The sequence below is a fragment of the Heliconius melpomene genome, chromosome 20 (assembly GCF_056956725.1).
Source record: "Heliconius melpomene rosina isolate 202511_hmr_F chromosome 20, ASM5695672v1, whole genome shotgun sequence".
Lineage (NCBI taxonomy): Eukaryota > Metazoa > Arthropoda > Insecta > Lepidoptera > Nymphalidae > Heliconius > Heliconius melpomene.
Window position 1 is genome coordinate 12,898,314 of NC_140408.1, and position 14,371 is coordinate 12,912,684.

At 31.2% G+C, this 14,371-nt stretch overlaps 2 protein-coding genes across 7 annotated transcripts in view; one reads left to right on the forward strand and one right to left on the reverse strand.

Annotated features, from left to right (window-relative positions):
* Nf1 (neurofibromin 1) overlaps positions 1-4,887 on the reverse strand; it is a 43,860-nt gene extending 38,973 nt beyond the window's left edge. For all 5 annotated transcript variants that reach the window (XM_085205396.1, XM_085205393.1, XM_085205394.1 and 2 more), the window contains exons 1-7: positions 4,740-4,887; positions 3,817-3,960; positions 2,626-2,812; positions 1,854-1,975; positions 1,453-1,552; positions 1,096-1,196; positions 523-672 (exon numbers count right to left, since the gene is read on the reverse strand). In XM_085205396.1, the coding sequence (XP_085061522.1) occupies positions 523-672; positions 1,096-1,196; positions 1,453-1,552; positions 1,854-1,975; positions 2,626-2,812; positions 3,817-3,960; positions 4,740-4,799 (864 nt within the window). In that variant the 5' untranslated portion in view covers positions 4,800-4,887. The remainder of the gene's footprint in view (positions 1-522; positions 673-1,095; positions 1,197-1,452; positions 1,553-1,853; positions 1,976-2,625; positions 2,813-3,816; positions 3,961-4,739) is intronic.
* Positions 4,888-5,369: 482 nt separating this feature from the next.
* Snx6 (sorting nexin 6) lies at positions 5,370-14,066 on the forward strand. 2 transcript variants are annotated; one of them, XM_085204764.1, is made up of 12 exons: positions 5,370-5,510; positions 6,492-6,620; positions 6,909-7,079; positions 7,408-7,529; positions 8,135-8,303; positions 8,756-8,915; positions 9,389-9,504; positions 10,119-10,228; positions 10,369-10,441; positions 10,972-10,989; positions 11,499-11,608; positions 12,019-14,066. In XM_085204764.1, exons 1-12 carry the CDS (start codon positions 5,505-5,507, stop codon positions 12,110-12,112), a joined length of 1,278 nt encoding a protein of 425 aa, XP_085060890.1. In that variant the 5' UTR covers positions 5,370-5,504; the 3' UTR covers positions 12,113-14,066. The 2 variants fall into 2 exon arrangements, with proteins under 2 accessions (XP_085060890.1, XP_085060891.1); XM_085204765.1 differs by lacking the exon at positions 10,972-10,989.
* The last annotated feature ends 305 nt before the right edge of the window (positions 14,067-14,371 follow it).

Genomic DNA, 14,371 nt, shown 5'->3' on the forward strand with positions numbered 1-14,371 from the left:
ATTGAGAGAGAGACGAGAGAAATGGACAGAAGAAAAATCTATATATTTTTAGTCAAGAATATAATTTAATTTATATTTTTTAACATCTCCACCTTTTTGAGGTTGTCGTGACCAGTTGGCGCAAGGGTGTGACTGTAAACGCGACGTTTGTGGGTTAAAATCCTACTAAGGGGAATAAAATATTTAATATTTCATTTCAACGTCACGTAACGCGGCAAAGCGGTGAAAGGGAAGTGTCTTAGTGAGAACACCAGATTACCAGGTTCCTTCTGCCTACCTTGCCATATGCGGGATACACTACTTTTCTTTCCAACAGTTGAATTAATAATAGATAATACAAAAAAAATACATGCTACGTGAAATGTATAATTATATGAGAAATAAGCTAAACCAACTTTAGTAGAGTGATTTTCAAGCTTTAAGGTAAATCAAGTGACGTTACATTAAAACTATACTGCATAACAATAATGTGGTGGGGGTAATTGCGTAAATATATTATTTTCTATTATTAGCAACACTTACCGGATTTAAGACTAGCAACATAATTTGTAGCGGCCACATGGCAACCCTAGATTTTTTATTATCAGAGAAAACATCTTGCAATATATCAAATAATGTATCACAACATTTGCTTAGCTCTTCGTTAGGCCGACTTTGGACTTCTGCGAATTCCTGTTAATCATATAAATATAATAAAAATAGTTAGCAGGTCTTAGGAGAGTCTTAACATACCTATGTATAGTACGGTCTCGGAGTCGTGACCGACCTGAATTTAACTGTAGATGGCGGCGCAGAATTGATTATAGAATTTTTTGTTACTCTTGATTACTTTCTTCCCGATTCTTGTCCCAAGTGTACAAGCCTAACTTCACTGCTGTGCAGATTCTTTGTAAAAAAAATTAGATCAGCTTCACGCTGTATCCCCCACGTACCAGGGTAGGCAGAGGGAACCTAGCCCACTCTCCGCTGAATTTTGGAGGCATTGCGTCTTTAGTAGCGGAACTCACCGCCGCGCTTTGCCTCGACACCAGGAAGGAGGTATGAAATTATAAAAATTCTTTCTTTGATTTGTTTGTAAACCAATATCTCTCTCACCTGGGGGTAAGTGTCCATCCAGTTCCAGACCGCCTTCTCCAAGGACACTACTAACACTATGTGCGCAGATTTTCTTAATAATTTAAATTTTTGTATAGATTCTGTAAATAACAATATACAATATTTTGTGAATATAAATTGGAAGTAGATAGGAGGAGGTATTTACTTTTAAATAAAGAATGATTTAAATATTAATATATTCTACATAGTATATTTTTTAGAGAAAGTATCAGAACCTATACTTTATTGAAAACAGCTATTTATTCAAATTAAACCATGACCACAACCTGTAGCGTTTACAGTCACATGCTTGTTCCCATGCATTAGGACTGGCTGACTAACAAATCGAAAACTTACCAGTAAGTAGCCGTATAAGCCTCAATATATCAACATTGACATGTTGTATCAACTCTATGTCAGTGTAGTCGGGGTTTTCCTCTGAGCTAGATGCTAGTTCCTATTTAATCAAAATAAAAATTATTATTATAATGTGTATATTGCAAACATAATAATCCTATGATTTTTTCCTACAAGAAAAAACATGAGTTTGTTTTAAGTTCAATTTCATCCTAAAAAGATATGCTACATATAAATATATATATTTATATCTCACAAAAAAAACAACAATCTCAAACTGAAGCTATCTCTTTCCTACGAAAATTACCATTAGAAAAAAATCTATTGACATAGCATATTACTACTATTAATAGGTTAATAGGTTAATAGAAATTTAACAAACAATTATTTATATGACGAACCTGTAGTCTTGCACTAATTCTATTAAAAACTGCATTAAAAAAATTAAGACTGAGGGCAAATAAAACTTTGCTGGCCAACTGTCGCAGGAGTGTGTTGTTGACATTTGTTTCGTTGCGGAGATCTGAAATTAAAATATTATAATACTAGTGACCTAAACGCGGCTTCGCCCACTCAAACTCATATTGTAGACAAATTACACAATTTTTTTACATAATTTGTAGCCTATATGTTATTCTGACGTATAAGCTACATTACTATAAAGTTTCAAATAAACCCGTTCAGTAGATTCTGCGTAAAAATGGAACAAACGTCCATCCTCACAAAATATAACATTTATTCGTTTCTTTTTAATAGTAGACTACATTCTATTTCTATTCTATATTATATTCTCCATAAATTATCTAAAGATATTATGTGTAACACATTATATCTTTAAATAATTTATTCTCTCCATTTACCACCGGATTTTCGACGCATTGCATATTAAGTGGCAGAACTCAACATCACATTTTTTGTTACCAGAGAGGAAGAGATATTTAAATAATTCATTTCCGCCGCTGGTATTCGAACCTACAGCCACAACTGGCCTTAATACATGTAAATTATTTAAAGATATTATGTAAGAAGATAAAAGTAGGCATTACTTAACCTTAGGTTTAGAGTAAATATTTCAACAAATAGTAAGGAGTAAGACGGTATGGACTGAATGTCTGTATAGTTATTAAGTTTTGAATGAAAAAAATGTAAGTTCCTATATCTCTACCTACTTACCTATAAACTGGCAAACTTCCCTCAACAGTATCTTAACATTCATTGCTTCCTCATATTTTGCTGTATCCTTAGGTTGGGAACTTAAACATATTTCTAATGTATCTAAAACTATTACTAAACTGTCATGATAGCCTTTCTCTGTTTCAGTTTGTGGTCGATTCACGCATGTTGATATTGCTGGTTGGTACTGAAAGGTAAATATGAAAAATATAAGCATAATACCTAAATATTATTTAATTATTTATTACTTTTTTTAGCCTGATGCTTTAGTCCACACATCAATCAAATCAGCCTTTTCGGGTCCACTGCTGGACATAGGCCTCTCCCAGGGTGCGCCAAAGCTCCCGATCCTCCGCCTTCCGCATCCAGTCGAAGCCAGCAACCTTCTTCAGGTCGTCGGTCCATCGAGCTGGAGGGCGCCCTACGCTAACCCGGGGATTCTTAGCACCCCCTGACCCTCCGATACCACAACCGCTACCGTAGTTGGGCCTAGCGGGTCTGCCGAGAACTGGGGGCCTGTTTTTATTTAAGACACTCATGGGATGAAAATGCCCATACTCGCCGCGCTGGGCAAGCGTGTAGGCGAGCGCAGTTTTTTTTTTTTTTGTGTGAGAGGAGATGCTGCTGCCCATCCCTCTTAATTTGTCCCTTAGTCGCCTTTTACGACACCCACGGGAACAAATGGGGAAGTGCTATTCTGACCCAGCACTTCGCAGGCGTAGCACTTTGCCTCAACACCAGAACAAAGAAATGAAAATATTTAATATTTTTCTTTAAGTGGGAATCGAAACCAGCTGTAGCGGTTACAGTTACACACTTGAACTCCTACGCTACTCGGTAGTAGGTCAGACCTGAGCAAATATATTTTAAACTTATTTATGAAAGTTTTGAGACACTGGACTGAATATAATACATTCTACGAAGTGTGAATCAAATCAAAACATTGATTCCCACTAGCACTAATAAAAAGAAACAATTTTTTTTTATAATCATGTTGTATCCCACACATAACAGGGTAGGCAGAGGGAACTGTTAGGACACTCCATTGTCATTAAGCCTTTGTTTAATTGTTGTCTTATTACATTTTATTATTACTTTAAGACATATCTTTATAACATAAAAATGTAAATTTAACATATTACTACATTGGAAATACAATATAATTTAATATATAATCTAAAACAAACTCACCAATTCATTAACTCTCTGCAATATTTTAGTTAGACCAGCTATAACAAGTGAGAATCTATGACGACTGATCTGCACCAAACATGCCTTGCATTGTTCTTCATTGATACGGGAGTGAAGGTTTTGAGCTCCGGTTTTGTAGGGAAGCTGGTAAAAAATATATCTTTTTAATTATATTCTAATATATTACTAGCCACCCAAATGCAGCTGTTAGAGCAGGGAGAAAGTACCGTACAATTAGCAGTAAAAAAAAATTTTATAACATAATAATCAAAAATATAACTTTAAACTTGAATTACTTATTTTTTTTCACATCCTGCTATGTTCATGTTTTTAAGGCATTTTCTAAAATGTTTTCCATACATTTTGTGAAATAATATTTTAATAAGGGTGAAAAAAGTTATTTTATATTACTGCTGTTAGTATATCTCATATTTTGTTTTAACCTCACACATATTTAACATTATTTATTTATTAAACATTAGTTTTACGTCATTTTCGAAATTTTAAAACCCTTCTGATAAAATATAAATACTTATAGTTTTAGTCGTTAGCAGGTCTACACTTCAACCCTTTTTTTTCATTCATAAAGAAAAAAATAATAAATATTTAAAGCTAAAACAGTGGAGAATCCACTGTAAAAATATTTCAAATAAAAATATTTTTTTTTCTTGAAATTAAGGAAACTCGCAATTAAGAATATGTATCAAATTTTGCGTAGGTGTATAGAAAGAAAGGAGTGTAGTTTAAATGAATTATAACACAAAATAAAGCATAGGGTTCTTTATTATTATTGAAAATAAAACAAGTAATAAATATAGCGTTCAATTTGTAAAAAAAATATAATAAAACAAGATTGTTTACATAAATAAATAAATCGCTATGGGTGGGTCACATACACTTTTTATAAATAGTATATATTATACCTGTTCTTCAAATCTTGATATAAGTGAGTTGGCCCATTCTCCAGGTTTTTGTGTGCCCATTTTCTTTATTTTAATAGTATTTTTAGGGAATAAATTTATAAACAATTATTTCGTGCCATCCCATGATTTCCCTTTCGATTTATCAAAACTTCAAATAAAAAACCTTATTGATTACTAAACGTAGACAATACCTGTCTTTTTCAATGTAATTTTTATTTATTTAAATTAGAAATGTAATTCTTTCCAAAATATTGATAGACGTTTTTTTACAAATTCAATATAATTATACTGTCATGAATAAAAATTAAAAATACAGTGAAAATCAAAGCCACAGGGTGAATAGGCACAAAACCAGGGACGTTTTTACTCATTATTGAAGTTACTATTTTCGTTAGTATAAAAACATAATTACCGTATAATTAATGTAAGTTATACTTATAATATTAATATTTTTTATATATGTCGAGGTATTTTAAAACTCAATTCAAACTCTAAAATGTTTCTACCCACATTTCAGTAATCAAAAAGATATTAAATAATATTATGAAATTATTAGTAATATAATTTCACTTTCAGAAATAGTCGATAAAACAACACATCACTATTACTAGCAATATTACAAAAACTAAAGTGACATTTGTCAGCTCAATTGACAATTATTGTTTTGTGTTATTCGGGTCGCCGAATCATTTGATTCTAAGTAATATAATTAAATTACTACTTCCTTTAATTCTAACACATCTTTAACATACCAATTAATACAAAATGATGGTAAGTTATTCCTTTTGAACATAAAGTATATGAATAAAAGTGATTTTTTTACAAAACCAGGGGGCGTATCCTAGAATCCTGTTAGATTCTTAGTCATTTTTTATCCACTTAAACCTGAAAATAAATATATTTTCATCTCATTGAGGGCTTTTAAAATAGCTAAAAGTACTTAATGTAATATTACAGTGAACTATAAGGAAATATACCAATTACATTGAATTAATTTAGTGAAATCGTGACGTGGTATCTGGTTTATATTAGCTTAGTAAAGGCTGTTTTCGATATCAGTACGATTACCTTTAGAAGATAATACGTTTATTATGTGATTCATTATATTAAATATTTATTTTGCTAGGAGTTAATTGCTTAAATTGATTGTTTTTAATCTATTATTTTAATTTAATCTATTTTTGGAAATCGGCAATATTGCAATGACCAACTCATTAATTGTTTCCATTATTAGAAGAAATATCTGTATAAACACAAATTTTTTGTTTTTAAAAAAATTAAAATATACATATATACTCCTATTAAATCAGCTTCACTCTACACACACACACAGAAACACACACAGCAGGGTAGGCAGAGGGAACCTAGTGTTAAGACACGGCATTCCTCACTTTTTGCTGAATTCTGGGGATGTTGAGTGGCAGAACTAATGCCGCGCTTTTGCCTCGACACCAGAGCAAAGAAATGAAAATATAAATGTAAATAAATATTTCATCTCCTTGAGTAGGGATCGAGCTCACAACCATCACGTTACAGTCACACCCTAGTGCCACTGCACCACAATGTCCTCAACTTTTGATTTTTATCTTTTACCCTTATTTTACAAGATTTATTCAACACTTTTAGAAAACACAAACTGTAGTCTTGAGTGTGGAATAACAAAAAATGTTAAAATATATGTTTTTGCTGGATAAATTGGGATCTGTTTCTTATTTTTAAATACATTAATATATTTTTTTCTATTTCTTAAAGGACTCAGTGGATGATAACAATCATGATCCCTTATCAGTGCCTCCAATATCACCACCGACAAGTGGAGAAATTAAACCTGATAAGAAGAAACCTAGTGAGACTATTTCTTTAGCTGACAACAGCTTGCTGGTTAGTATTTTGAGAATATTTGTTTCCAATTAGAATGTTAAGTCATGCAAGGCAAGAAAGGAGAAAATGTTTTCTATTATTTTTTATTACACACCTCAACCACACCTTTTAAATTTCAAGAAATGAGAAACAATACCTAATAATTATAAATAATAATATGCTTCACATTATATCCCACAACATAGTAAGGTAGTCAGAGGGAACCTTGTGTTGAAACACTTTGCTCTCCACTTTCTGCCGAATTTTTCAAGGCAGAATGAAAAAGAATGAAAAAAAAATTTTTTACAGGTGGACATATCAGATGCACTCAGTGAAAAAGAAAAAGTGAAATTCACTGTCCATACAAAGACAACTTTGCCAGAATTTCAGAAATCTGAGTTCTTTGTTGTTCGACAACATGAGGAGTTTGTTTGGCTACATGATAGATATGAAGAGAATGAAGAGTATGCTGGTTATATTGTAAGTATAGGGGATATCTATAATAAAAATTTTCAATAGTTTATAGATTTTTTAAAAATTCTGAATAAAATATAAATAATATATATAACAGAATGTATCGCTTAGTGGTCAGAGCGCTTGGGCAGTTTCCAAGGAGCACAGGTTCAAATTTTCATATATTTCTAAAAAAGTATTTTTCTTTCCTAAGTGTGAAATCATAAAAATACTAAATAACATTTATTCGAAGAAACAAACATATCTTTTCGCATAGCAAATTTTTTAATGAAATTTTTACTTTTTTCTTGACAAAATAGAAGAAACATTGGTTTTTACTTTTATCCTTCCATAGATTCCACCCGCACCCCCAAGGCCAGATTTTGATGCATCTCGAGAGAAGTTGCAAAGATTGGGCGAAGGCGAAGGTGCTCTAACTAAGGAGGAATTTCTTAAAATGAAAGAAGAATTGGAAGAGTGCGTTAGATTTTTCATTTTTATACTGCATTACATTCCACACATTGCACAGAATACTTAGGGTTAAGACACTCTATTCTTTGGTTACCACCTGAGTTAGAAACATTACTTGTTGTGTGATAGATGTTGCACTTTTTCTCCAAAAGTGCGGCGCTGATATCCATCACTGAACATGCAATGGCTCCAGAGTTCAGCGGAAAGTGGGATTGGAGTATCTTAACATTAAGCTCCATGTGACTACCCTGCTTTATGCGGGACACAGCATGAAGCTGATAAAAAATATAGTACATATCTATATTTTTGTTCTTACCATTATAACATAATTGGAACTAAAAACTACAACCCATTTGTACACAGTTATTGACTCACTGCAATACGATTGTATCTTTTTTTAATTAGTGTTACGTTTTTTAATGCATGGCAGGGTAAACAAGAACCCAGTATTAAAACACACCATTCTAATTTTTTAAAGTTATCACATGTTGAATGGCAGAACTCAAAGTCTCTCTGTTTCTGCCAGAGCTGGGAAGCTCCAGAAAATTATAATTCCGCCCAAGAGAGGATCTCACTCTACTACTCTTTGATCTTTTTTAAATTCCTTTTAGGGAATATTTAGCCACTTTCAAGAAAACGGTGGCCATGCATGAGGTATTCTTACAACGTTTAGCGGCACATCCTGTATTCAGAAATGATGCTCATTTAAGAGTATTTCTGGAATACGAGCAAGATTTATGTGCGAAACCTAGAGGCAAGATGGATTTGATTGGAGGATTGGTAAGTCTAAATAATTATAAGCCCTAAGAATAAAAATGGTCTAACTCAAAAAAAGTATTTGGTAGGAAATTACCATAAAATGTTGGAATAGGCTTTTTTAGGAAGAGTTTATCACAAAATCAGAAATTACAGTAAGTTTTGTGTTATTTTATTTTTATTCTAATATTTTCCTCACTATCTTTGATATACATATACACAGATTAAACCAATGCCTCACAAATACGATTTTTTTCTTTAATCTCATTTATATATTTGATAAGGATTATTATACAAAATAAGTTTCATTGTGGCCGTCGTGGGTTCTATTCTCACTTGAGGGAATAAAATATTTATATTTTCATTTCATCACTCTGATGAAAAAAAAAACGAGGCAAAGTTCTGACACTCAACGCGCTATGCCTCAATAATTCGGCGACATTTTAAATGACTTTTTAATATTTTTATTCAAACAGGTCCGTTCAATGACAACAACAACTGATGAAATATACTTAGGCGCAACAGTCCGTGATGTAAATGATTTCTTTGAGCAAGAAACGGCGTTTTTGCAAGAATACTATTCGCATTTGAAGGAAGCCGTAGCCAAAGTGGATAGAATGACGTCGAAGCATAAAGGTTTGGGAGAATTGATCGTTGTTTTTGTTGTTTTTATGGGTCCGAACTCATTTATGTTGTAGCATCAATAAATTGTAACAACGCAGAGGAATTTCGACGGGAGGCAAGATTCAAGAGGCGCGAGTTCATGTCCCGCTATGTTAAAATTTTTTATGTTTTCTAAAAAATATTTTTCTTTCCTATTTGTGGAATAACATTTTAAAATTGTTAAAAATAGTAAATACTTTTTTAACCCTATGCTGTATCTTAAACATGGCAGGGACAAGGACCCTAAAAATCTAGTGTTAATTTCCTTTCCGCCGAATTCTACAGCCATTACATGTTTAGTGGCAGAATTCACCAGTTACCAGTTACTCACTCAGGGCGACTAAATGAAAATATTAATATATTAATATTTTAATATATAAAATAAAATTATTTATTTGCTGGTTTCTAAATTTTTCTTATACAAATTAAATTGTTTTCTTATGCAGACGTAGCAGATGCTCACATAAAATTATCATCCTGTATAACGCAACTGGCGACTCGAGAACAACCGCCAACTGAGAGATTTTTGACTAGAGCCGCTGAAACTTTTGATAAGTGTCGGGTAAGTTATCATATGTGTGTATAATGTACATTGTATATAGGTGTGGTGTAGTATAGTGGGTTCAAATCGAAGGTAAAGCTTTTTGAAAAAAAAATGTTTATTTTATCTTATTCAGTTTGCCATACAGAAGATAATGTGTTCAAAATTTATGGAAAGTGAAAATTAGACTGTTTGAACACAAGTTTTTTTTGCTATTTGCGGGAGATACGTGGATACATCCACGGTCATCAACCTGCACATACAAATCTCTTGACTCTCTTCTTAGTATCATCGATACTGTGTTCTCGAAGGTCAACCGAGGTCTCTTCCTGTCTCTCTTATGTAAAACCTATTAAACCCTGAATAAAAATAGAAGGGTTCTCTAAATTTGATGTGTAAAAATAAAATTAGACATACACAAACGTGTATGTTTGTCTGTCTGTCTGTCTGTCTGTATGTGACATCATAGATCCCAAACAATGGGATTTGACTTGACGAGGGAAAAGTGGTTTTTTTTTAAAGATTATCAGCTCTTTTCTAGTTGCTTAGCTTACTTTATAAAGCTTTATATGTTCTTTTTGTCATTTGTTTTTTTAATATCAATTACTCCTTTAAACATTTACTTTTTTTTTCAGAAAATAGAAGGCCGCATGGCGTCCGACCAGGACTTGAAACTGGCAGACACGCTTCGCTACTACATGCGTGACGCACACGCAGCAAAAGCAGTACTTGTTCGACGATTGAGGTAATTTTATTGAAAATTCGTATTATTTACAACATTTTTCTTTTCTATATATACTCGGTTAATTGTTATACTCACATAAATCGATAGAAAAATATCGCGATCTTATAAAATTTTCCTAATTACTTTCATTTTCATTTCAGATGCCTCGCCGCGTATGAAGCGGCCAATAGGAACTTGGAAAGAGCACGTTCAAAGAACAAAGATGTACACGCGGTAAGTATTAATTATTATTTATTTGTAACTATATGAGTTATTAATATATTTTTTATTTCTATACTTTTATTTTTATTTTTACTCTTTGTCTTCATATCTTCAACCTTGCTGGCTTAATATAGAGAAATAAGTCATATGTTACCTGTTATGTTTCATTTCTGTTCCATAAAAAGTCGTAAATTGTATTTTTTGAAATTTATGAATAAATTTTCATTACATAATTTATGTTATTCTTAGCCTTTTTTGATGTATAAAAATGTAACGTTTTTTATACATAGCATTATTTAAGGTATATAATAAATAATGTTTACAATTAAAGAATGAATTCTAGAGAATTCTATTTAAATGAAGTCCTTATAAAAACAGCTTCCCTAAAGTAAACCATTTTGAAAATTACAAATATTTCATTGTCCAATAATAAATTGTGCACTTTTTATCATTTTCATCAACAATAAATTAGTTCAAATTGTTTTTTTGTTAAAACAAAACAATTAAATATCCACCATTTTGTTTAATGCACTCACAATCAGCCGATGGAAGTCCAAGAGGTAAAAGCACGCTTTATAAAACTCATAACATTTATTATAATTATTATATACAATACTAGCGACCCACGCGCGGAATTAACCGATTAAATTCTTTACAAAAATTGGAGAAAGGAGTGTCTTAATACTAGGTTCAGGTAGGAAGAGGTTCTACCCTGCTGTGCGTGAAGATTTTTTTTTAAATTTTCATATAAATTGTAACCTTGTTCTTGTGAATCTGAATATAACTTTTATCTATATTAATGTAAATTTTCATGTCTCATGTTTCATGTCAGATCTATTCAGTAGTTTTAGCTTTAAAGTGGAACAAACACCCATCCTCATAAATTTTCATAATATTATACAGTAAACAGTTATTTATACAGTTATTTAATTTTCGATTTTATTACAAAAAAAATATAATAATAAAAATTAGAACATTTTACAATTTGATCTTCTTTTTATTTTCTTCTAATCTGATATTTTTTTCTAGAAAATGATATAATTTTTCCCAATTTTTATGTTTTATATAGGCAGAACAAGCGCAATCGGACGCGTGCGCCCGCTTCGAGCAGCTCTCGGCCCGCGCGAGAGAGGAGCTGCTGGACTTCCGCACCAGACGCGTGGCCGCTTTTAGGAAGAGGTATATACATACATATAGAGTGTTGTTTTCATGAAATTTATGTACTAGTAGTACTAGGTAAATGAAACAGTAGCATGCCAAAACAATCGTTTAGATCTCACACGAGCTAAATGTGTGTGTGTGTCTGTGTGTGTGTGTGTAGGCGTTGCCTTTTAAGCAAAGAAACTTATCTTAACATGGCCCTTATTGATCTTTTACAATTAAAAATATATTATGTCACTCATTGTTCACCAGTTAAAGTACTGTATATTTAGTCTCTACTAAATTGTAAGAAAATGTGTTATTTTTTACATTTTAGTCGATACTAAATGCACAGTGTCTATAAAAAGGGCAAAAAGGAAAAATGGAATATCCTAAAACTTCACACTATACAAAAAGAAAGTAAAACAAATATTTTTTATTTTCCACAGTTTAATAGATCTGGCGGAACTCGAGATCAAACATGCGCGCGCTCAACAAGAATTGTTTAGAAAATCTCTTCAAGTACTTAGGGAATGTCAGTAAGTGAGAGAAATAAGCTAATAAACTACCAAAAGAAGGTATTACATTTTGATTATTATTCCATTTTTAGAATAAATGTTAATTTTCATTTTATTATGATGCTATTTTTTTTAGATTTTCATTTTGATGAACTGATTTTTTTATTTTTCTTTAGAATTTAAAATGTATGTGAGTACTTTTTGTTTCTTTTATTAGGTATAGAAAGTATTTAGTTATTTTTAATGTTGTTAATATATATTGAATTTGTATGTATTTCCTATAAACTTTTAGTTTTAAATATATAAGGCATAACTGAAAATTTGTGTAAGTTATATTTTTACAAACAAAAAATCCTGCGCACAGCGTCTTGACTGTACAAGACGATTGTGGGTTCGATTCCCACTCGGGGGAATAAATTATTTAATATTTCATAATTACTTCGTTCTGGTGAAACAAAGCGCGGCATTGAATTCCGCCACCTAACGCGCAATATTTTTAATTATATTATATTATAATTATCTATATGAATATATAAAATAGAATTACTTTTGTAATGAATTCTTTTTCATAATAACAAATTATGCTTAATTTTTAAAAAATATTTTTATTCAAATTAATTATTGTTATACTAAAAGAGATTTCTAATATTTTTATTATATGTATGTATATATAATATCAAATTCGGGGATGCCCGTGTTTGAATCGGTTACCCACGCCAATATATGAAAATTATTCCAATAACTGTTGTATTAAATATCTGTATATATAGTAGACTTTATATAGACTAAAAAAGCTTTCTCAACCTTTTTACTCTAATAATACTATTATAGCGCTGTGAGTTTGTGTCTGTCTGTAAACGGTTGTGGGTTCGATATACACTCAGGGGAGTTATATTTAATTTTGATTATCTTTTATTTCGGACTTTTTGTATTGGAACTTTAAAATATACTTTTATTGGTTTGTTCTTTACGCTGCTTAACAGCAATAAAATATATTTCGAGATAATAAATTTTATTATTTGTGCGACACTGAATGTCTCGAATTTGGGCGGAAAATGGAAGACGAAGTGTCTTGACATTAAGCTACCCCGCTATAGGTCTCAGGGTATAGTGTGAATCTAAAATAAATAATATAATTATTTTCTCTTCACTCTGCTAACTAAGTATGGTGTCAGGTTTCACCACACAACTCATTATGTCTGTAAATCAAACAGAATGTAAAGTAATATGCGGGTTCTCTCATTATATAAAGCGATGTTAAAGTTTGTTATTAAAATATTTTAAAAAAAATGATGAAATGTTATTTTTTTTTGTGAGATTATTCATAAAAGGTTGGGAACCGCTAGTATATTATATTATTATGTAATTGTATTAAATTTAAGAATAATTCATACATTATTAATAAATAAATTTATATTTTAAGTGTCATTTTTGGATGCGCATAAGTCAAAAAATGGTTTAGTCATTGTTACAGTAAGTCAAGTGATATTTGATATTTTATTTTTTTCTATTTTAATATCAACAACATTTTCTTTATCAACATGCTGTATAAGTTCTTTAGATAAAAAATCTTTATTAGTTAAAAAAATCGGTTTATAATACCTATTCATAAGGGTGAATTAGCATTTTAATTTTAATATGAACAGCTCTTGCTTAATTCTGACGTACACCATGTTAGCAATGACTATGTTACTTTATAAATGATGATGTTAAAATATATGTCGCATTTTTTTTCATATTGTTATGCCTTAAAAGCTAATAGCTAATAAATAATTAAATATATTTTTTTTCGCATAGAAATTAAAATAAAAAAAATATCTTATTTCGATTATATTTTTAAATTAAATTGAACTGCTTAAATGTATTGAATTATGAATATATCTAGTAAATTAAATATAATTATTTGATTTCAACGTTTCGGCTATGCGAGAGAATGTGGTACTACTTTTGTAAATGTGAATATACGAATTATTATTGTATACTTTGTTTTATTTTCTCATAAGGAAAAGGAAATATATAGAAGTTTGTTATCACGGTACAGTGTCAATGGCGTAGCGAACTTAACTCGCGCCCGGGGCAAATACTTTTACAGCGCCCCCCATGCGAACACAATATAATTTTATATGTATGTTTAAATAGTTTTGCGGACTATTCAGCGGCGCACGGGGCCTGATGGACCCAGTGGCAGTGCCTGACTAAACTTGCGATAGTTGTGTGTTCATACGTCACACAATCTTCGGAGGCAATGGTTATTATGTTAATGTATTAAAATATCTTAAAATAT